This window comes from Heptranchias perlo, chromosome 2 (genome assembly GCF_035084215.1).
Source record: "Heptranchias perlo isolate sHepPer1 chromosome 2, sHepPer1.hap1, whole genome shotgun sequence".
Classification (NCBI taxonomy): domain Eukaryota; kingdom Metazoa; phylum Chordata; class Chondrichthyes; order Hexanchiformes; family Hexanchidae; genus Heptranchias; species Heptranchias perlo.
In genome coordinates, this window is record NC_090326.1 from 16,948,209 (window position 1) to 16,973,491 (window position 25,283).

The 25,283-nt window shown below is 42.2% G+C and overlaps 1 protein-coding gene across 5 annotated transcripts in view; it reads right to left on the reverse strand.

The window, feature by feature from the left end:
- Positions 1-337: 337 nt before the first annotated feature.
- The window catches only part of LOC137335272 (tubulin polymerization-promoting protein), a 52,041-nt gene continuing 27,095 nt past the window's right edge, over positions 338-25,283 (reverse strand). For 3 of the 5 annotated variants that reach the window (XM_068000575.1, XM_068000567.1, XM_068000590.1), the window contains 3 exons: positions 24,743-25,071; positions 6,466-6,619; positions 338-4,241 (listed from right to left, as the gene is read on the reverse strand). In XM_068000575.1, the coding sequence (XP_067856676.1) occupies positions 4,041-4,241; positions 6,466-6,619; positions 24,743-25,059 (672 nt within the window). In that variant the 5' untranslated portion in view covers positions 25,060-25,071 and the 3' untranslated portion in view covers positions 338-4,040. The remainder of the gene's footprint in view (positions 4,242-6,465; positions 6,620-24,742; positions 25,072-25,283) is intronic. The other 2 variants (XM_068000583.1, XM_068000598.1) reach the window with 1 other exon arrangement.

A 25,283-nucleotide genomic window follows, 5' to 3' on the forward strand; every position in this document is an offset into this window, starting at 1 on the left:
GAAGGAGGTGGCTAACTATTAAATGGCATCCTGTAAAACATACTCTCAGATTTATACCAAGATGCACTAAACTACTAAATCTCCAGAATAGCATGAGGAACCCTACTGAGCAAATGTTACAACAAAACAGGTTAAAATTACAATGGGGATTTTGCCTATATTTTCTTATAAGACCAGCGGTAAGATTGTTTTTTAAAAAGCTAGTAAAATTGAGGGGAGCAAGTAAAGCCATACAAATATAACAAGTAATAATATTTATTCGCTTTTGAAATATCAGACCAAAATCATGGTGATATCACCGTTGGGATTCATGAAAATAAATTACATAGCACCCTAGTAGTTTTGCAAATAGAATTTTATTTCATTTCCATTCTTACAAAATTTAGTCAGTCAGAGTTTACGATGTACTTCTTAGTGACATCATTTGGCAGCTTCTGATATACAAATGGAGCTAGCAATCTAGAAAAATAAGAGTGTAAATCTATGGAGAGAGAACTATTCATGACACCCGTAACTTGCTTCTAACCCTCTTGACCATCAGACCATGCGTCCTTTCCATTACAGTTTTGTGAAGGAGGGATTAAAGTGCTTGGCTTCGGGTGAGATTGGAACCAATGCATTCAGGCATTGCGTGCAATGGAAGGCATTTTGGCTACAAGTCTTGATTTGCATCAAGAATTAGTCACGATTAGAGTTTCAGAATTGTAATAAAACAGAAACTTAAATCTGGGTGTGTCAACAGTGCAAATTGGGCCAATGGCAGAAGCTGCCCCTAATTCAGCAGAACTGCAATCTCAGCTCACCGAGTAATGTCCTATTTGCCTTAGTTGGCAGCAAAGAAGCAGCAATTAACTGAGCTGTGAAGTAGAAACTGTACCCTATAGTAAAGCTCGCGGCAGGAACTGTCTATTTATATACAGGTTGGAGTTAGGATTTGTAAGGTGACAAAGCATTATAATTGTAATTTTAGAGTTTGATACAATTAACGATAAACAAGTCAATTTTAACGCAGCAATAATCAGTGTTGTGGATTATCACAGTTTGGATATTTTGATGCAGTTACAGCCCACAGCAGGTCTGTAGATGCTTAGATCAGCTATTTACATATCATTTGAGGTATTTAATTTCAACATAAACCACCGCTGCAGAACAATCTTTGAAGCCTTTTACAATGTGTCACAACACATCTGGAGCTTTATATTTCTGTGCACTTCATTCTTTTCCCTTTGGTGCTGGATTTTCTTTTGAGTACCACAAAAATTGCAGTGGTATTTATTACAATGTTAGCACCATAGACCCGTCATTACTCAATCAAATGGAGCTCCAGGCCTACCTGCCACAGTAAGTACAAGTTTAACCAGTTCTTAAGACTGTCGTACCTCCAAGGCAGTGCAAACCTGCACTTGCGCCATGAGACATTTGACTCCTATCAGACAACTGTTGGAGGAATAAGTACCAATTGCGGAGAAGTCCACCGATTGAACCTCTCCTTCATAGAAGATGGAGGCCATGGGGGAGGGGGAGGGAGGCGAGAAAAAAACGAGGGCCAAGATATAAACAGGAAGTAGAAAACTTGGGAAGAAAATATCGAGCTCATTTTAGCAGAAAGACATTGAATTTCATTTTAACAAATACTCAAAATCTTTGGACCTGCACCAGAAAGCGTAACCTTATTTGCAGTATTAAATGTCAATTAAAGGAGGTTAAATTAAGAGTGCTCCCACATTGTCAGTGATGGAATGTTTAGTCGGCTCCTGCGACCTCTGTGTCATCATGACACTCATTCCAGCTGCTGAACAATGCTGTTTGTCCATTTGCTTCGTATCATGAGCAGTTCACAAAGCATAGAAGCCAACTGGTCTGCTGTTTAGGCTTGAACCAACCTACGTTGTATAAAACATTGAAATTATTGCCATGTTTCCTCTGCTGGTTTCTACGTTAATGATAACATCAATCAAAATCTTCACATCCACAAGTCTTCATGCATTGTTCCTCTCGATACCTCATTTACAAGCTGGGATTTGCCTGTGCACTGGGGAGACATCAGAAGCATCCAGAAGGGGCTCGGCCAAAGCTTTCATTCATTGTTTTTGCAACTACAGCAGGGGCATTCCATAAAGTGCAGAATCAATCTTCCGAAGCGTGCAAAAGAGAATAATTCACTGAGCAACTCCAAGGTAAAACAGCTCTCAGTGGAAGGGTAGAAGGCAGGTTTACCTGAATGCAATAAAAGTGGAATGAAATGAAGTCGCAGTGTGCCAGGAACAAAGGAGGTGACCATATGCCAGTTTCCAATTCCTCATTTAAGTGGGGGGGGATGAAGCAAGGATGTGTGGTACAACATCCACCGCTATCACATATATAATGGCTGTAATGCATTCTACTCCCTTTAAGAGAACCACTGGTTGTGGATGCCTATCTGAGGCCCATAGAACTAGAGCCAACCATGCAATTTTTAGAAGCAGAATTACAATCAATTTCAGTATGACCACTTTACAGACTCTACATCGTTGTAACCAGAACTGAACTGGGCCTGGGGAAAAGGAGAAATACAGTTCCTGTATTTTACTTGTGGATCTACAGGACATTAGTTGTTTTGAAACACGATGAACACCCAGTTTTTCCAGACCGTGGTCATTTTCACTTGTACAAGGATGCGGAGGCATCATTCCTCAGCTTTTATTTTCTTTCAACTTAAGCCTTCCAACATCTGCCTGAGAATCATCAAAACTGTTGAAGTCTTTCATCCCATTCACCTCAGTGGCAGAAAGGTAGCAGGATATCGGCAGGCTGGTGATGCTGTTGAGGGTGTGAGTCATCTGTATCACCCTCATTGTTTTCTATGCCACTGGACTGGTCCTTATCTTCAGATTGTCCAAGGTTCCTCATCAACCACTTCAGCCTGAGGCTGACGGCCAGAAATTCTTCAGTCAGCTGCTGTTCTTTTCTCTGGCGTCTGCGGGTGACCTTCCTCAAGCTCACTTGCTGCCGCCGCTAGTTCCAATCCTACTTTCTTCAAACGGTTGATGGTGACGATTGTCACTTTTGATCTTACTGAAGTTTTTTTTGGCGGGCAACATGCCATTTGGGGCAGCTCGGTCAAAGAGTCTTGTCTCACTTCCATTGAGCATATCTTTAAGGCGCGCAGTGGTTAAATCAGTATTGGAGAACTATGCGTTGCCAGCTCGATGTATGCAGACACTTTCTCACCAACAGTCTCTTTGTAATAGTGCATTTTCCCCAATGAGAAGACCATTTGGTGGTGATAAAATCTCTCTTTTCCTTCTGAACACCCAGGTTTGAACGGCATTTTGCATGACAAGGCAACCAAAGAGGACATATATCTGCACCTGGACATGTTGAGACCAACACTTCCATGCCTCTTCCATGTTGGTATCTTTCCTACGTCTACTTCTCCGATCAGAGTTTGGAGTGAGAGCTCAGTCTCACGTGATGGTTTCATGGTTCTTCATCACCTTTCAAAGAGCATTTGTGAAACATCAGAGTACTTGGCCATTTTTCTCTGTCCCATCTTCCCCTCATCAATTGCTGTCGGAAGGGTCACCTTGTCATGTGGGGAAAGAGCAATGCTCCTGTACCTAGCAGATGTTCTGGTTCTTAACACATAACAATTGGTTGGAATCCATCCAATAATTCACCACAATGAAATGGTCCAAATGTTTGTGATATTGAAGTATCTGAAGATGTCCACTAGATACCCTCTGATCTGGGTATTAATGACCATCAGTAATGCCTATACTATATCAGCAAGAATCATTCAAAAGCGTCAAAGATTTTCACAACTGGCCACGGATTGGGGTGGGGGGGGGGGTCTTTCTATATTTACAGTTGGAGGCATTAATGACTGGCTGCACTTTACCAATTTTCTAAAACAAGTGCCAATGATTTTTCTAACCGACTAGAAATATGTTGAAATGAACACAATGATTTAGGTTCCTACTTTTGATTCTTTCAGCCAAGGCAGTCTTGGGAGTAGATACATTCCCGATGGAGGTGGTGAGTTTGTTTGAAAAAAAAACTTAATCGTGTTTAGTTCCTTTTACTTTCTGGTCGTATGTGCCGGCGTGTTTGTATCCTGCCACGTAGCCAGTATCATGAACGAGATACTCTCTGCCCGCTCTTCCTTTGCCTTTCCCGCACTGATCAAACCTTTCTTTGTGGGAACCAGTGAATTTTGAGGTGTCTGTAAGTCGTGTTAATGTGGGAGATAGCACAGTTTTCTGCAGAGAAAGCAATAGAAGCAACATTATACTTAAAAAAAGAACTTTTTTTTGTGCAAAGTTTTTAAGGAAACTAATGTAGGCTACTGCAGCAGTGATACAGCACGTCAGCTGCGGCTCAGTGGGTAGCACTCTCGCCTCTGAGTCAGAGGGTTGTGGGTTCAAGCCCCACTCCAGGCACTTGAGCACAAAATTTAGGCTGGCACTTCACTGCAGTACCGAGAGAATGCTGTACTGTCGGAGGTGCCTCTTTTGGATGAGACATTAAACTGAGGCCCTGTCTGCCCTCTCAGGTAGATGTAAAAGATCCCATGCTGATATTAGAGTTCTCCCTGGTCTCCTGGCCAATATTTATCCCGCAACCAACACCACTAAAACAGATTATCTGGCCATTATCTCATTGCTGTTTGTGGGACCTTGCTGTGCGCAAAGTGGCTTCCGTGTTTCCCATATTATAACAGTACCTACACTTCAAAAGTACTTCATTGGCTGTAAAGTCACACACCATCCCGACTTGGAGGAACGGCGATATATTTCCATCGTCGCTGGGTCAAAATCCTGGAACTCCCTTCCTAACAGCACTGTGGGAGAACCTTCACCACACGGACTGCAGCGGTTCAAGAAGGCGGCTCACCACCACCTTCTCAAGGGCAATTAGGGATGGGCAATAAATGCCGGCCTCGCCAGAGACGCCCACATCCCATGAATGAATAAAAACAAAGCGCTTTGGGATGTCCTGAGGTCGTGAAAAGTGCTATATAAATGCAAGTTCTTCTTTGTGTTTGATGTTCACAAACAGCTAACTGTCCCATTGGCTCTTCAGCATTCAGTATGTGTGAACAGATCTCTGTACAATAATAGAACACCTTACTGAACTGTGCCTCCAAACAGGCATCACAAGGTTTACAAAGGATCCTGCTTGCAGAGCATTAATTAGCTTTTTTGGTAACTTTAGTCTAGACCCCAGAGTGTGTTCCTACATCTGTTGTGGCAACCAGCTGAATATTAGCTACTGAACGACGACAGTGTAGGCAGCTTGAGCTGGAACATTAATGAACCCGGCACTTTAACCCAAGTGTTTTGCACTTTTGACCGGTGCAAATAGACAAAGAAAGAACTTGCATTTATATAGAGACTTTCATGTCCTCAGGACGTCCCGAAGCATTTCACAGCTAATTAATTACTTTTTGAAGCGTGGTCACTGTTGTTATGCAGGCAAGCAAAGCAGCTGATTTATGCACAGCAACGTCCCACAAACAGCAAAGAGATAAATGACCACTGATCTTCAAAGAGTTTCATGGGAGCTTTTACGTCCATCTGAACAGGTAGACGGGGCCCCAGTTTAACATCATTTCTGAACGACGGCACCTCCGACAGTGCAGCACTCCCTCACTACTACACTGAAGTGTCAGCCTGGATTATGGGCTCAAGTAGTGGTATTATAGTGGTTATGTTACTGGACGAGTAAACCAGAGGCCTGGACTAATACTCTAGAGAATGTGAGTTTAAATCCCACCATGGCAGTTTGAGAATTGCATTCAGCTTTTAAAAAATCTGGAATCAGTAAAAGTGTCAAAGAAGCTGTCAGATTGTGGTAAAAACCCAACTAGTTCACTAATATCCTTTAGGGAAGGAAACCTGCCGCCCTTACCCGGTCTGCCCTATATGTGACTCCAGTCCCATGCCAATGTGGTTGACTCTTAACTGCCCTCTGAAGTGATCTAACAAGTCACTCAGTTGTACAAAACTGCTCGAGCAGACCCGACACCACTTTCTCATGGGCAACTAGGGATGGGTAATAAATGCCAGCCTTGCCAGCAACGCCCACATCCCGAGAATAAATAATGAAAAAAAAATTCAAACAAGAAGTGACCAACTTCATCTTTCGACTTTTTTTTGGATGAAAACTGCCTCCTGTTGGGATGAAATCTGTCGTCATCACTTTCTGCTAAACCTGAAAGTGGCAGGGATTTTAATACATTCAACCAAACACATTCAACCAAAATAAACACGGTGAAATCCCTTCATCATACATTGATCTGCTATTAAAATAACTTCTGTATCTCAATAATTGCTGCTAAACTCCCCCTGTACAAGGAGAGCACGGGCAATTCTTTATTCAAAAGCTGGGTACTCCCGCTTAAAATTGGACACTGCCTGTTGTATAGCAGAAGAAAGCTTATGTAATGTAGTCGCAAAAAGAACAAACAAGCTCTTGGCATACCGTTACTCCTGAAATGAGGGGTGATTTCCCTTCAATTAACTTGTAAATCTCCTGGATTGCTTCCTCCTCGATCTTCCCTTTAAATCGCTTCTGTGCAAGCTCTTCAAGGGCATTCTTAAATTGATCAAAGGTGATGGTCCTAAAAGATTTCCTCCTGGAACACAGAAACCTCAGACATTAGAAAGACACTATAGGGAACTTTTTAAAAAACCAGTTAATGTGATTTTCCAACATGCACTGGCTACATGCGATCTCTCACAAAATTTACCACATGGTCTTTAATATTCCTGGATATATAGCAAGAAAGAACTTGCATTTATATAGCACCTTTCACGACCTCAGGACATCCCGAAGCACTTTACAACCAATGAAGTACTTTTGAAGTGTAGTCACTGTTGTAATGCAGGAAACGCAGCAGCCAATTTGTGAACAGCAAGGTCCCACAAACAGCAATGAGATATATGACCAGATAATCTGTTTTAGTGATGTTGGTTGAGGGATAAATACTGGCCCAGGACACTGGGGAAAACTCCCCAGTTGTTCTTCGAATACCACCACAGTGGATGTAAATGATCCCATTTACATGGGGTGTAAGCCTAGATTTTGTACTCAAATCTCTGGAATGGGACACAAACCCACAACCTTCTGACTCAGAGGCGAGAGTGATACACACTGAGTCATGGCTGATCAACTATTTACATTGTCCATCATGAAACCCCAGTCGGCAAGAGAAATGTCCAAAAAACAGCAAACCGGCCATGGTAAAAGATGAGATACGATCCCCATTTCTATACAAGGTGAAGGGTAACACATCTACAGTGTGCTGCAAGGCAGTGACACATCTTGATGTTGAGAAGGCTTTGATAAACCACTTGGTATGCCAAGAGCTTGTTTGTTCTTTTTGCAACTACATTACATGGAATCATATGGCACAGGAGGCCATTTGGCCCATCGTGCCTGTGCCAGCTCTTTGAAAGAGCTATCCAATTAGTCCCACCTACATGCTCTCTCCCCATTGCCCTGAACATTTTTCCTTTTCTGGTATTTATCCAATTCCCTTTTGAAAGTTACTACTGAATTTGCTTCCACCATCCTTTCAGGCAGTGCATTTCAGATCATAACAACTCGCTGCATTAAAAACATTTCTCCTCATCTGCCCGCTGGTTCTTTAGCCAATCATCATAGGAAAGAAAATGGGAGGGGTAGCATGGAAAAAAATTAGACAAAAAAAAATATTTCACTTAATCCTCATTGTTCGTCAGAGGAAGGTTTTGATCCTATCTGTTTGAGAGGGATTGAAACCCAAGTTCCCCAGGAGAGGAGGTAGCATTCTAGCTCACTGTATCACTTACAAACGTAAATTATTCACAAAGCTGTCTTCACAGATAAATATTTGAGATTAATGTACTTCACAGCCTCATGCTGGAATATTCTCTTTAAATAAATCAGACTACATATACAAAAGTAAAAGTTCTAAAATTCTACCAGGTCTTGCATCAACTGAAGAAGCTCTGAATTATACCTGGTGAGCAATGCTCTGAATTATACCTGGTGAGCAATGCTCTGAATTATACCTGGTGAGCAATGCTCTGAATTATACCTGGTGAGCAATGCTCTGAATTATACCTGGTGAGCAATGCTCTGAATTATACCTGGTGAGCAATGCTCTGAATTATACCTGGTGAGCAATGCTCTGAATTATACCTGGTGAGCAATGCTCTGAATTATACCTGGTGAGCAATGCTCTGAATTATACCTGGTGAGCAATGCTCTGAATTATACCTGGTGAGCAATGCTCTGAATTATACCTGGTGAGCAATGCTCTGAATTATACCTGGTGAGCAATGCTCTGAATTATACCTGGTGAGCAATGCTCTGAATTATACCTGGTGAGCAATGCTCTGAATTATACCTGGTGAGCAATGCTCTGAATTATACCTGGTGAGCAATGCTCTGAATTATACCTGGTGAGCAATACTCTGAATTATACCTGGTGAGCAATGCTCTGAATTATACCTGGTGAGCAATGCTCTGAATTATACCTGGTGAGCAATACTCTGAATTATACCTGGTGAGCAATGCTCTGAATTATACCTGGTGAGCAATGCTCTGAATTATACCTGGTGAGCAATGCTCTGAATTATACCTGGTGAGCAATGCTCTGAATTATACCTGGTGAGCAATGCTCTGAATTATACCTGGTGAGCAATGCTCTGAATTATACCTGGTGAGCAATACTCTGAATTATACCTGGTGAGCAATGCTCTGAATTATACCTGGTGAGCAATGCTCTGAATTATACCTGGTGAGCAATGCTCTGAATTATACCTGGTGAGCAATACTCTGAATTATACCTGGTGAGCAATACTCTGAATTATACCTGGTGAGCAATACTCTGAATTATACCTGGTGAGCAATACTCTGAATTATACCCGGTGAGGAATTCCTGGAGTGTGTATGTGATGGTTTTCTAGACCAATATGTTGAGGAACCAACTAGAGAACAGGCGATCCTAGACTGGGTATTGTGCAATGAGAAAGGATTAATTAACAATCTTGTTGTGTGGGGTCCCTTAGGGAAGAGCGAACATAACATGATAGAATTCCTCATTAAGGTGGAGAGTGAAGTAGTTGAATCCGAAACTAGAGTCCTGAATCTAAACAAGGGAAATTACGAAAGTATGAGGTGTGAGTTGGCTAGGATAGATTGGGGAACTTTACTAAAAGGGATGAGGGTGGATAGGCAATGGCTAATATTTAAAGAACGTGTGCAGGAATTACAACAATTATTCATTCCTGTCTGGTGCAAAAATAAAACAGGAAAGGTGGCTCAACCGTGGCTTACAAAAGAAATTAGGGATAGTATTAGATCCAAAGAGGAGACATATAAAATTGCCAGAAAAAGCAGCAAGCCTGAGGATTGGGAGCAGTTCAGAATTCAGCAAAGGAGGACAAAGAGATTGATTCAGAGGGGAAAAATAGAGCATGAGAGTAAACTAGCAGGGAACATAAAAACTAACTGTAAAAGTTTCTATAAATATGTCAAGAGAAAAAGATTAGTGAAGACTAGTGTAGAAGATTAGTGCAGGTCTCTTACAGTCAGAAATGGAGGAAATTATAATGGGGAACAAAGAAATGGCAGAACAATTTTGGTTCTGTCTTCACAAAGGAGGACACAAATAACCTGCCAGAAATGTTAGAGAACCAAGGGTCTAGTGACAAGGAGGAACTGAAGGAAATCAGTATTAGTAAAAAAAATAATGCTAGGGAAATTAATGGGGCTAAAGGCTGGCAAATCTCCAGGGCCTGATAATCTACATCCCAGAGTACTAAAGGAAGTGGCCCTGGAAATAGTGGAGGCATTGGTGATCATCTTCCAAAATTCTATAGACTCTGGAACAGTTCCTACAGATTGGAGGGTGGCAAATGTAACCCCACTATTTAAAAAAGGAGGGAGAGAAAAAACAGGGAATTACAGACCAGTTAGCCTAACATCAGTAGTGGGGAAAATGCTAGAGTCTATTATAAAGGATATGATAACAGAACACTTGGAGGGCATTAACGGGATTGGACAAAGTCAGCATGGATTTATGAAAGGGAAATCATGCTTAACAAATCTACTGGAGTTTTTTGAGGATGTAACTAGTAGAATAGATAGGGGAGAACCAGTGAATATGGTGTACTTGGATTTTCAGAAGGCTTTTGATAAGGTCCCACACAAGAGGTTAGTGTGCAAAATTAAAGCACATGGGATCGGGGGGAATATACTGGCATGGATTGAGAATTGGTTGACAGACAGGAAACAGAGGATAGGAATAAATGGGTCTTTTTCCGGGTGGCAGGCAGTGACTAGTGGGGTACCGCAGGGATCAGTGCTTGGGCCCCAGCTATTCACAATATATATCAATGATTTGGATGAGGGAACTAAATGTAACATTTCAAAGTTTGCAGACGACACAAAGCTGGTGTGGAATGTGAGCTGTGAGGAGGATGCAAAGAGGCTCCAATGTGATTTAGACAAGTTGGGTGAGTGGGCAAGAACATGGCAGATGCAGTATAACGTGGATAAATGTGAGGTTATCCACATTGGTTGTAAAAACAGAAAGGCAGATTATTATCTGAATGGTGATAGATTGGGAAAAGGGGAGGCGCAACGAGACCTGGGTGTCCTTGTACACCAGTCGCTGAAAGCAAGCATTCAGGTGCAGCAAGCAGTTAGGAAGGCGAATGGTATGTTGGCGTTCATTGCAAGACGATTTGAGTACAGGAGCAGTGATGTCTTACTGCAGTTAAACAGGGCCTTGGTGAGACCACATCTGGAGTATTGTGTGCAGTTTTGATCTCCTTATCTGAGGAAGGATGTCTTTGCCATGGAGGGAGTGCAACGAAGGTTTACCAGACTGATTCCTGGGATGGCAGGACTGACATATGAGGAGAGATTGGGTCACTAGAGTTTAGAAGAATGAGAGGTGATCGCATCGAAACATATAAAATTCTAACAGTACTAGACAAACTAGATGCAGGGAGGATGTTCCCGATGGCTGGGGAATCCAGAACCAGGGGTCACAGTCTCAGGATACGGGGTATGCCATTTAGAACCGAGATGAGGAGAAATTTCTTCACTCAGAGGGTGGTGAACCTGTGGAAGTCTCTACCATAGAAGGCAATGGAGGCCAAGTCATTAGATGTATTCAAGAAGGAGATAGATATATTTCTTAATGCTAAAGGGATCAAGGGATATGGGGAAAAAGTGGGAACAGGGTATTGAGTTAGACGATCAGCCATGATCATTTTGAATGGTGGAGCAGGCCCGAAGGGCCGAATGGCCTACTCTTGCTCCTATTTTCTATGTTTCTATGTTTTTAAGACAATAAGCAATAATAAGCTGGAAGAAAGTGATTATAATATTCCTAGAAGATTAAGCACCAAATGAGTCATAGATTTTAAGTGTTACTAATGAAAAATTAATGAAATAAACTACTGCTGCCATTTAAAGAGTCCCATTTCTCCCATAGCTGTCACCGCCTTTGTTTTCATGTTGTCTACACGTGTATTGTAATATTACATCGTTTCTAAATGCCACACAATGACACTAAATTCCGATGGTTATAGAGAGACAATACTGGGCCGGATTTTGTTGTGAGCGGCACTGTTGGTTAGACTTGTCCTTGTCCACATACTTTCCATGAGGCAGAGTCAACATGGTTTTATGAAAGGGAAATAGTGATTGACAAATTTATTGGTGTTTTTTGAGGATGTAACTAGCAGGGTAGATAAAGGGGAACCAGTGGATGTGATATATTTGAATTTTCAAAAAGCATTCAATAAGGGCTCATGGGATTGGGGGTAACATATTAGCATGCATAGAGGATTGGTTAACAGACACAAAACAGAGAGTAGGGATAAATGGGTCATTTTCAGGCTGGCAGGCTGTAACTAGTGGAGTGCCGCAAGGATCAGTGCTTGGCCCTCAGCTATTTACAATCTATATTAATGACTTGGATGAAGTGACCGAGTGTAATGCATCCAAGTTTGCTGACTAGCAAACCACCCACAAAGCTAGGTGGGAAAGTAAGCAGTGAGGAGGACACAAAGAGTCTGCAAAGGGATATAGACAGGTTAAGTGAGTGGGAAAGGTGGTGGCAGATGGAGTATAATGTGGGGAAATGTGAGGTTATTCACTTTGGTAGAATGAATAGAAAAACAGAATATTTTTTAAATGGTGAGAAACTGTTAAATATTGGTGTTCAGAGAGACTTGGGTGTCCTGATACAAGAAACACAAAAAGTTAGCATGCAGGTACAGCAGGCAATTAGGAAAGCAAATAGCATGTTGGCCTTTATTGCAAGGGGGTTGGAGTATAAGAGTAAGGAAGTCTTACTACAATTGTACAGGGCTTTGGTGAGACCTCACCTGGAGTACTGCGCACAGTTTTGGTCTCCTCATCTAAGAAAGGATATACTTGCCTTAGAGGCAGAGCAATAGAGGTTCACTAGATTAATTCCTGGGATGAGAGGATTATCCTATGAGGAGAGGCTGAGTAGAATGGGCCTATACTCTCTGGAGTTTAGAAGAATGAGAGGTGATCTCACTGAAACATGTAAGATTTTGAGGGTGCTTGAGAGGGCAGATGCTGAGAGGTTGTTTCCCCTGGGCTGGAAAATCTAGAACTAGAGGGCAAAGTCGCAGGATAAGGGGTCGGCCATTTAAGACTGAGATGAGGAGGAATTTCTTCACTCAGGAGGGTTGTGAATCTTTGGAATTCTCTAGCCCAGAGGGCTGTGGATGCTCAGTCGTTGAGTATATTCAGGGCTGAGATAGATAGATTTTTGGATTTAAGGGGAATCAAGAGATATGGGGATCGGGCAGGAAAGTGGAGTTGAGGTAGAAGATCAGCCATGATCTGATTGAATGGCGGAGCAGGCTCAAAGGGCCATATAGCCCACTCCTGCTCCTATTTCTTATGTTCTTATGTTATGTACTCTGAATTATACCTGGTGATGATGGCTGGAGTAATGGTGCAGGAGGGTTCGGATTCCCGGGGCATTGGGACCAGGAGGGATGTGTTCAAGATGGACGGGTTGCACCTCAGCAGAGCTAGGACCAATATCCTTACGGAGAGGTTAACTAGTGCTGTGGGAGAGGATTTAAACTAATTTGGCAGGGGGATGGGCACCAGGATGAAATATTAGAGAGGAGAAACAAGGTACACAGAGGACAAGTAGCACTAGAGTAAAGAATAGTTCAGAAATAGGAGGGATCAGACACGGGGCAAATGTGAGGCAGTCTAAGTTTGGAGTGCATGTGCATAAATGCACATTGCGTGGCTAATAAGGCTGGTGAGCTGCGGGCTCAAGTCGACACATGGGACTGTGATATAGTGGCAATAACAGAGACCTGGGTCAAAGAAGGGGAGGATTGGGTACTTAATGTTCTTGGCTACAAGGTATTCATGAAAGATAACGAAAGAAAGAAAGGAGGGTGGGGTGGCAGTATTGATCAAAGAAACGATTATAGCACTGGAAAGTGATGATGTAGTTGAGGGGTCAAAGACAGAATCTATTTGGTTAGAATTAAGGAACAATAGAGGAGCTATTACACCACTGGATGTATACTATTGGCCACCAAATAGTGGGAAAGAGACAGAGGAGCAAATTTGCAGGCAAATTACAGAAAGATGCAAGAACTATAGAGTAGTGATAATGGGGGACTTCAATTACCCCAAAATAGACTGCGATAATAATGGTGTAAAGACAAAGAAGGGACGAATTTCTGAAGCGTGTTCAAGAAAATTTTCTGGAACAGTGTGTTTCCAGCCCAACCAGGAAGGAAACTATGCTGGATCTTGATCTGGGGAATGAAGTGGGAGCATGTTTCAGTGGGGGAGCATTTAGGGATCAATGATCATAATATCATTAGGTTTAGAATAGTTATGGAAAGGACGAGGAACAATCAAATGTGAAAATGCTTAACTGGAGATGGGGAAATTTCAGTGAGTTAAAAATGGATCTTGTCCGGGTGGATTCAAATCAAAAATTGGTAGGCAAAACAGTAACTGAACAATGGGAGGCCTTCAAAGAGGAGTTGGTTTGGGTACAGAGTAGACACATCCCTATGAAGGGGAAAGAAAGGGCATCCAAATTTAGTTCCATGGACAACTAAAGATAGAGAAATTAAAATGAAACAGAAAAAGAGGCTTATGACAAATGTAAGGTTCATAATACAGTAAGAGAACCAGGCTGAATACAGAAAGTACAGAGGAGATCTAAAAAAAGGAATAAGGGGAGCAAAGAGAGAATATGAGAATAGATTAGTGGCTAACATAAAAGGGAACCCAAATGTCTCTTATAAACATATAAATAGTAAAAGGTAGTCAAAGAAAGCGTGGGACCGATTAGGAACAAAAAAAATCTTATTGTGGAGGCAGAGGGCATGGCTTGAGGTACTAAATGAATACTTCACATCCGTCTTCACTACTGCAGCCATTGCGTCAGTAAAGGAGGAGGTAGTAGCAATATTGGATAAGATAAAAATAGATAAAGAAGAGGTACTTAAAAGATTGGCAGCGCTCAAAGTAGAAAAGTCACCCGGTCCAGATGGGATGCATCCTAGGTTACTGAGGGAAGTAAGGGTGGAAATTGCAGATACTTCGGCCACAATCTTCCAATCCTCCTTCGATATGGAGACGGTGCCGGAGGACGAGGATTGCAAATGTTACATCCCTGTTCAAAAAAAGGGGAGAGGGATAAACCTGGCAATTACAGGCCAGCCAGCCTAACATCTATGGTGGGGAAACTTCTAGAGACAATAATCCGAGACAAAATTAATTGTCACTTGGACAAGTATAGGCTAATAAATGAAAGTCAGCACGGATTTGTTAAAGGAACATCGTGTTTGACTAACTTGATGAGTTCTTTGATGAAGTAACGGAGAGGGTTGATGAGGATAGTGCGGTTGATATTGTGTATATGGACTTTCAAAAAGGCATTTGATAAAGTACCACATTATTGACTTGTTGGTGAAATTAAAGCCCATGGGATTAAAGGGACAGAGGTAGTGTGGATACAAAACTGGCTAGGGGACAGAAAGCAGAGAGTAGTGGTGAATGGTTGTTTTTCAGACTTGAGGGAAATATGCAGTGCTGTTCCCCAGAGGTCAGTATTCGGACCACTGCTTTTTTTTGATATATATTAATGACCTGGACTTGGGTATAGAGGGTATAATTTCAAAGTTTGTAGATGACACGAAACTCGGAAATGTAGTAAACAATGTGGAGGATGGTTACAGACTTCAGGAGGACATAGACAGACTGATGAAATGGGCAGACACATGACAGGTGAAATTTAATGCAGAGAAGTGTGAAGTGATGCATTTTGGTAGAAAGAATAAGGAGAGGCACTATAAACTAAATGGTACAATTTTAAAGGGGGTGCAGGAACGGAGAGATCTGAGGGTGTATGTACAGAAATCTTTGAAGGTGGCAGGGCAAGTTGAGAAGGCTGTTAAAAAAGCATATGGGATTCTGGGCTTTATTAATAGAGGCATAGAGAACAAAAGCAAGGAAGTTATGCTAAATCTTTATAAAACACTGGTTAGGCCTCAGCTGGAGTATTATTTTCAATTCTGGGCGCCACACTTTAGGAAGGATGTCAAGGCCTTCGAGAGGGTGCTGAAGAGATTTACTAGAATGGTACCAGGGATGAGGGACTTCAGTTATGTGGAAAGACTGGAGAAGCTGGGGTTGTTCTCCTTAGAACAGAGAAGGTTAAGGGGAGATTTCTTAGAGGTGTTCAAAATCATGAACAGTTTTAACAGAGTAAATAAGAAGAAACTGTTTCCAAAGGCAGAAGGGTCGGTAACCAGAGGACACAGATTTAAGGTGATCAGCAAAAGAGCCAGAGGTGACATAAGGAAACATTTTTTTAACGCAGCGAGTTGTTATGATGTGGAATGCACTGCCTGAAAGGGTGGTGGAAGCAGATTCAATAGTAACTTTCAAAAGGGAATTGGATAAATACTTGAAGGGAAAAAATTTGCAGGGCTTTGGGGAAAGAGCAGGGGAGTGGGACTAATTGGACAATGTTTTCAAAGATGGGCCAAATGGCCTCCTCCTGTGCTGTACCTACTATGATATGATCTCTACACTCCTCCAATTCTGGCCTCTTGTGCATCCCTGATTTCCTTTGCTCCACCATTGGTGGCCATGCCTTCAGCTGCCTAGGCCCCAAATTCTGGAATTCCCTCCCTAAACCCTCTGCCTCTCTCTCCTCCTTTAAGACGTTCCTTAAAACCTACCTCTTTCCTGTCCTAATATCTCCTTATGTGACTCAATGTCAAATTATGTCTGATAACGCTCCTGTGAGGCACCTTGGGATATTTTGCTACATTTACGCTATATAAATGCAAGTTGTTGTAACTGTTGCTATATCCCCACAGAAAGGGCATTCATTGTAATATCTGTGAAAAATCAGTCTAATTGTAGTTTAAAGCGCAAGTAGATTTTAAAATTGCAATTACACAGTAATAGTGCAAAAAGTAAACATTTGTTTTCTTTGATCGTTGTAATGAACTTCCCATCACCTTTTTCCATTATAAATTCCGAAATCCACATTTATAATGGAAACTGCCTATGTAAACTTGTCATGTTGTAATTACACCCTCCCACCAGAGGAGGCACTGCAGCGCCACCACTGGCAAGAAGGTGTGATTACAAGTTGACAAGTTTTCATAGGCAGTTTCCATTATAAAGGTGGACATGGGAATTTATAATGGAAATATAACTATAACAAACAGAATGTGAGACACTCTGGTCCAATTATCCCTCACCATCTAACCCCACTTCATCTGATTACTGCACTTAATCTTGACTCCCCATGCACAAAGCCACAGGAGATTGAATATTATACAATATTAGCGCAAAAATGTAAACATCTGTTTTCTTCGAGGCTTCTAATAAAATAGAAAGAATTGCATTTATATAGCACCTTTCACAACCTCCGGTCGTCCCAAAGCACTTTACAGCCAATTAAGTACTTTTAAAGTTTAGTCACTGTAGTAATGTAGGGAAACATGGCAGCCAGTTGTGAGCAAGGTCCCACAAACAGCAGTGAGATAAATGACCAAATAATCTGTTTTAGTGATGCTGGTTGAAGGGTAAATATTAGCCAGGACACTGGGCAGAACTCCCCTGTTCTTCTTCGAAATAGTGCCATGGGATCTTTTACATGCACCTAAGGAGGAGAGACGGGTCCTCGGTTTAACATTCCATCCGAAAGACAGTGGATTAAAAGAGCCTGTAAAAGGGTGCGATTGTTTGAGCCCTGTGTAACTACAGACTGGTACGGTACATATCTGCTCGGTACCTGCTCTCTCAGGTGGACATAAAAAAAATCCCACTGCATTATTCGAAGAAGAGCAGGGTAGTTCTCCTGGTGTCCTGGCAAATATTTAACCCTCAACCGACATCACTAAAAAAAACGATTATCTGGTTATTTATCTCATGGGTGTTTGTGGGACTTTGCTGTACACAATTTGCTGCCGCGTTTCCTACATTACAACAGTGACTACACTTCAAAAGTATTTCATTGGCTGTGAAGTGCATTCGGATTTCCTGAGGTCATGAAAGGCGCTATATAAATGCGAGTTTTTTCATTCTTTTTATGTATAGGCAATAATTCAAAAGACCAGCAATTCATAACCAAAGAACTCACTGTACAGGACACTAATCTGCTTTCAAGTCGTGTCTTAAGACCCACATGGGTATGATCAGGATACAGTAAATAGAGCAAAGATGTCTTTGTTAAGGAATGGATAGTGCACCATCACATAGAAATGAGGCTTTCAGATCTGTGCTAAGGTAAGGTGTGAAGAAGCTTACATCACAGTCATTTCAGAGTCCATTATTAACTCCTGTATGAATCAGAGCACAGTCAGAGAACTGCCACCCCATTACCCTCCTGCCAACAGTTAGTGAAGTTAATGGAATGTATTCCTTTGAATGTACTCAGGTAGCATCTCTCTGGAAACAGTAATCCATCAGACACCGCCTGGTTTCAGAATGACTCAGTTACAGCTGATCTGCTAACTTTCCTTTCAGAATCTTGGCTCCAACATTCATCCAACGGAGAAGAGAGCATGAGTGTTATAAACAAAGTAATATTTGAATTCCTCTAGTGTAGCAGTTGAACGAAGACAGCAGAGTTTCCTTTTTGGGCTCCTCTAGGTGATGTAGTGTCAGTGTGAAATATCAAACTAAGGAAGCTTCCTAACATACAGGCCCATCAATGTGAACCCTGAAAGACACACTGGGCCCTAGAAATGGGTAACACGTCAATAATCTTTGGTTACTTTCACAGTAATGTGTTAATATTTAGTAGGAGTAGACCTTTTGTTCATCTACCCCACCCTACCAAACCTCCCATCATAAATTATGAGGACAAGTTGCATAAACTTGGCTTATAGTCCCTTGAGTTTAGAAGATTGAGGGTGATCTAATTTAGGTCTTTAAAATGATAAAAGGATTTGATAGGGTACATAAAAACATAAGAAATAGGAGCAGGAGTAGGCCATACGGCCCCTCGAGCCTGCTCCTCCATTCAACAAGATCATGGCTGATCTTCTACCTCAACTCCACTTTCCCACCTTATAACCATATTCTTTGATTCCATTAGTGTCCAAAAATCTATCGATCTCAGTTTTGAATATATTCAATGACTGAGCATCGACAGCCTTCTTGGGTAGAGAATTCCAAAGATTCACAAATCTGAGTGATGAAATTTTTCCTCATCTCGGTCCTAAATGGCCAATCCCTTATCCTCAGACTATAACCCCTAGTTCTAGACTTGCCAGCCAGGGGAAGTAGCCTCTCAGTATCTACCCTGTCAAGCCCCCTCAGAATCTTATATGTTTCAATGAGATCACCTCTCATTCTTTGAAATTCCAGAGAACATAGGTCCATTCTACTCAATCTCTCCTCATAGGACAACCCTCTGATCCCAGGAATCAATCTAGTGAACCTTTGTTGCACCCCTTCTAGGGCAAGTATATCCTTCCTTAGGTAAGGAGACCAAAACTGCAAACAGTACTCCAGGTGTGGTCTCACCAGAGCCCTATGTAATTAAAACCTCCTTACTCTTATATTCCAACCCCCTTGCAATAAAGGCTAACATATCATTTGCCTTCCTAATCACTTGCTGTACCTACATGTTAATTTTTTGTGATTCGTGTACAAGGACACCCAAATCCCTCTGAACACCAACATTTCTTAGTCTCTCACCTTTTAAAAAATATTCTGCTTTTCTATTCTTCTACTAAAGTGGATAATTTCACATTTCCCCACATTATACTCCATCTGCCACTTTCTTGCCCACTCACTTAACCTGTCGACATCCCTTTGCAGACTCTTTGTGTCCTCCTCACAGCTTATTTTCCCACCTAGCCTTGAATCGTCAGCAAACCTGGATACATTACACACTGTCCCCTCATCTAAGTCATTGATATATATTGTAAATAGCTGAGGCCCAAGCACTGATCCTTGTGGTACCCCACTAGTTACAACCTGCCAACCCGAAAATGATCCGTTTATCCCTGCTCTCTGTTTCCTGTCTGTTAACCAATCCTCAATCCCTGCCAATATATTACCCCCAATCCCATGAGCCCTAATCTTGTATAACAACCTCTTGTGTGGCACCTTATCGAATGCCTTTTGAAAATCCAAATATACTACATCTGCTGGTTCCCCTTTATCTCCCCTGCTAGTTACACTCTCAAAAAACTCTAATAGATTTGTCAAGCACAATTTTCATTTCATAAAACCATGTTGACTCTGCCTAATCATATTATGATTTTCTAAGTGCCCTGTTACTACGTCCTTAATAATAGATTCTAGCATTTTCCCTACTACTGATGTCAGGCTAACTGGCCTATAGTTCCCTGCAGATACAGAGAAACTATTTCCTCTGGTAGAGGAATCCAGAACAAAGGGACATAATTTTAAAATTAGAGCCAGGCCACTTTGGGGTGAAATTCGGAAGCACTTTTTCCACACAAAGGGTAGTGGAAATCTGGAACTCTCTCCCCCAAAAGGCTGTGGATGCTGGGGGTCAATTGGAGCTTTCAAGACTGAGATCGATAGTTTTTTTTAGGTAAGGGTATCAAGGGATATGGAGCAACGGTGGGTAAATGTGGTTGAGGTAGAGATCAGCCATGATCTAACAGGTTCGAGGTGCTGAATTCCCTACTCCCATTCCTACATTCTGAACTGGGGGGGGGGGGGGAAAGGAGGAAAAAGGGGTAAACCGGGATAGAATACCCAAATAATCCTGCTGTACTCGTGTGACTCTGTTCGGAGACTTTGTAAATTAAAACCACAAGTCCCGCCCCCGCCTCCAACTCATTGGCTGGTGCAGTGGTGTCAATATTCGCTCCATTTATTGTATACCTCGAGTAACAAGTACAGCCATGAGAAGAGTTTCGATCCGTTTCGTAGAGGCCAACGGCTGAGCTTTGTGGCCTCAGTGGACAGTTGTTTCAGTTCTGTTGTCAACTGTCCGTAACCAGAGATTAGCGTTGCTCCCTGACATCAATTAGTGCAAACTATGTTCAAATACAATAACCAGAAACAGTTAATGGTGTCTGGCAGAGATGAGCGGGGGGGGGGGGGGGGGGGGGTGATTCTGGGAGGCTGCAGTACTTCAGACAACACCACATGGAATCAAACACGCACCCACTCGCTCCAAACCAACATTTATCCCTCAACCAAGACCTAAAAACATGGGAGTTTTACTGATCAGATAGCTCTTTCAAAGAGCCAGCACAGGCACGATGGGGCGAATGGTCTCCTGCTGTGCTGTATGATTCTACGACAAGTACCATTATAGTCAACATTCAGAGGAGACTTTCATCTCGTCAGCCTGGGATGGTTTTGAAAGCCTGTCCTACGTATGAAAAGCCAGTGTTTTTAACCCACTGTGTCATCGAGTTCACCATGATTTGCATTAAATCTGATTAATGAATAATCCCAAAACGACCATATCAGATTCTTTCCGGCCTCAGAATTCATTTCAGTGCTTGTCCCTAGAGCCTGGCGGGATAGTGTTGTAAGCACATGTCTTACATTCTAGCAGCTGTAATTCAAAGCCTTTGGCGACAAGACATGGCACTCTAACCGGCTAGATTCGGTTATGGCGCGATACACACTGCACTACCATGAGGTACAACATCACTCAATATCATCTCCAATATTTCCACTTCAATTCTGAAATTAGGTAGCAATTGGCATAACCTTCCACTTGAAGACCAACAGGCCTTAAAGAAGAACAGGAGCAGGTGGCAAATTGTCAGGCTCCATTAGAGGAAAATTATAAAGAGGAGGGACTAGTATTGCTTTTCATTATTCACGAGATATCAGCCTTAACTGGAATTACCAACACGAATAGCAATCCTCAAAAAAGATCTGACAAAAAAAAAAAACTCCACTGTATACCTTCTCAAAACAACCAGATAAAGTGTTTAGTGAGATGGACCGTGCGTGATGAGCATGGGGAATCCTCTCGAACAGAGCAAATCATTACAGCAACTCACAGAACATTTGATGGCAATTCAGTACACACGTACATCTCCAATGTGAGCACAATCCAGGGCAGAGGTCAGCACTCGCAGTTGCTGGACTGCCTCCCCGTGACATTTTTAAAATCAACTTCAGCGTTTCACAATGTGATTTTTTTATATATAGATATATATATATATATATATAAATCAAGATAACATTCTGGCCAAGATTTCCAGTTAGATTCATAGCTCTATAAAAACTTATTGCCATATTACAAATTCCTTAATAAGTGTTCCATTCACATAAAGTGACTGGACCTAAACCAAGGTGAATCGCTGCTGTCAGTAAAGATTTTGTGGGTTTAGTAGAGGATAAAAATCAGGCCTTTGTTCAAAATGATGCGTTGAGTGACCGCAAGTGTGGAGACTATTTCTAAAGATCACTAAAGTAGCAACCTTTCGTTGACAGCCTCTCTGAAGTAGGCCCTGTTCCAAAAAAGAGAAATCTCTGGAATATCCAAGCTATAATTCCATGGTATTTTACCATATAAAACCAAAGCACCGTACAATATTGCTGACTTTCCTAGTGTTCCACTCAGTAAACCAGGAAGTCCACCTACCCGCCCATTTTTAGCACTGACACAGAAACTCTTTGCTTTAAAAGGTGGGACTGTTGCAAAAAGCAGAGTTGTGCCAACATCACAATTTTCTCCATCCCACTCCCACTCCGACCTCTCTGTCCTCAGCCTCCTACACCGTTCCAAAGAAGCTGAATGGAAGCCCGAGGAACAGCACCTCATCTTTCAAGAAGGCACTTTACAACCTTCTGGACTCAACATTGATTTTAACAACTTTAGATCATAGCCACTGCTCCCATTTCCTCTGACAGCAGGCGCTGGTAATGGTTCTGCTGTAACCATTTACAACTCCTCTAGACCCATCTTTTGTTTCTTAACCTGTCCCATTACCATCCTCCTTTTGCCTTGCACCATCATCCCTTTTGTCATTTAATCACTCCTGCCCTCCACCCTACCGCAGACCTTCCCTTTTGTTCTTTCCTCCCCCTACCCCGCCTTTCCCAGGCTGTGCACTTGCTTAAAAACTGTTAAATCTCTAACAACTTCCAGTTCTGATGAAAGGTCATTGACCTGAAACGTTAACCCGGTTTCTCTCTCCACAGATGCTGCCTGACTTGCTGAGAGTTCCCAGCATTTTCTGTTTTTATTTTAGATTTCCAGTATTTTGTTTTTGTCACAATTATCTCCACCACTTCAGGACACGAATCCACCAAAGGTTAAAAGGAGCGCGGACACGAAAGAACCTACCAGTAAAAAAAAGTGAAATAAAAGACAAACTGGAGTGGAACCTGGTCATGAGCTATAAAAATGTCTGCCAAACAGGCCAACCAGTCATTCCCATTAAAAATAATACTGAAAAGGACATAGTTAGCAAGGTGTAATCTCTAATATTTCCCCTGATCTTCCTGCAACCGAGGCCAGACTAGTTTGTTCCAGTTAAAAGCCAGTCATGGTACGTACTGGTCTTTTTATTCATTCTCAGGATGTGGGTGTCACTGGCAAGGCAGGTATTTATTGCCCATCCCTAGTGGGAAGGTGGTGGTGGGCCTTCTTCTTGAACCGTTACAATCTGTTTTTTTTTTATTTGTTCATGGGATGTGGGCGTCGCTGGCGAGGCCAGCATTTATTGCCCATTTCATAATTGCCCTTGAGAAGGTGGTGATGAGCCGCCTTCTTGAACCGCTGCAGTCCGTGTGGTGAAGGTTCTCCCACAGTGCTGGTCATTCTTTGTAGTAGGTTGATACAACCGAGTGTTGTGCTAGGCCACTTCAGAGAGCAGTTAAGAGTCAACCACGTTGGTGTGGCAACTAGAGTCACATATAGGCCAGACCGGGTAAGGACGGCAGGTTTCCTTCCCTAAAGGATATTAGTGAACCATTAGACCAAAAACGCTATAGGGTAAATTTGATGAGTTCTGTTTGACAAATCTAGGGAAGCGCAATAAAGGCTAGCCATGCGACACTCACATCCTAAAAATGAATAAAAATATATAATTTTATTAAAATTAAAAATGAATGGTCACGGTGCCAGCAGGAACATTCAAAAAGGACACATCAGGCAATCACTGTAAAACGCAGAAGGGAAAAAAAAAATCACACCCGTTATCCAAAATGATTCATCCCAGTTCATTTTCAATGTTCCACTTCACCCTACAATTACAAATCCAAAGACTGGGAAGCCGAGAGCTACCGGTCACAGCCGAGGGTTCACACAGTACAGGCATCACACGCTTAAGCCTAGAAATTGCCCTTGGTGGTATTAGCGGCCAAACACCTAAGGCAACATTTCTCTGCCTGCTTTTTAACAGAAGTTTTAACAACAGCTTGCATTTATATAGCGCCTTTAACATAGTAAAACGTCCCAAAGCACGTCACAGGAGCATTATCAGACAAAATTTGACACCGAACCATATAGGGAGATATCAGCTTGGTCAATGAGGTAAGTTCTAAGGAGCGTCTTAAAGGAGGAGAGAGGGGTAGAGAGGCGGAGAGGTTTAAGGAGGGAATTCCAGAGCTTAAGGCTGAGGCAGCTGAAGGCACAGCTGCCAATGGTGGAGCGAAAAAAATCGGGTGAGAAACAGGTTAAGACCCTTGCTCAGGTTGCAAAGGACCGTCGCACGAACACCTTCAGCGTTTGTCTGCTGCTGTGGCCCGCAGTAATCTCCAGCCTGTATAAACCAAAGGTTCTTGGGCTGTGGAATGTGGGCTCTGCTGGAACTTTAATCCTCTTTCACCCAACGTGACCAAGAATGGCTGTTCATTTCTGCAAAAAATGGCGGCAATTCTTTGAAATTTTGGGATGGAAGAGGATTAACAGCCAGGAGATTACAGCTGAAGTCCAGATGTTGTCATACGAGGTCCCACCAGATCCTAAAGGACAGCAGAAACTATCACAGAAATGGTTCTCAGTCCCATAAGTTTCCTCGGCAGGTGATACAAGAACCTTGGTAGCAGATCATAAGATTCTGACTGGCTCCCAAGACAGGGTCCATCTCTGTGCTGCGTTAAAGAAGAACTGAAGTAAAACATGACATTAGAATACTTTGCTTTACAAAAGAAAGAGATTGCTTCAGGCGAGAACTGTTGGTGATGAAAATGACAATTCAAAGAAAAAGCGACTGCCCATTGGCTGAACAGCAGGTGAGGGACATACTTGACTTTGGAAAACACAATGTCAACATCGGTGATGGTCACGTTCTTCCCGTCTATGATGTTGCAGTCTTTACATAATTTTGACCAATTTTTGCCGTGCATTTCTCTTCCCATGGCTCTCGTGTCTCCATGAATGGCAAATTTCCTAAAGGCCTCTTCGAGGGCACTGAGCTCATCGGGTGCAGTGGCTCCCCCGTCAGTGCCGTTTGAATCAGACATGTGCCGCTTTGCTACTTTCTCTTTTGCCCGGTCACTTGGGGCCCTTGTGGGGAGTGCGCCTGTTGCTCCTCTTGCCGTTTTGGCTTTGCAGTCAGCCATTCTGCTCCACTACTGGAAGAAAGGATAAAGTTTTCTCCATTAAAGCGGATCGCACATCAAAAGATGTTAAGAGACATTTGCTATATTTATGGCAGTAATGTATTTTAATGAGTATTATTCATGTCCAACAATATTCCTTTAAAAAGGCACAAGATACTAAGCCAACTGCATTATTTTCAAATGAGTTTTGAGCTATTTCTGATGTACATAGCTTTTTATTGCAT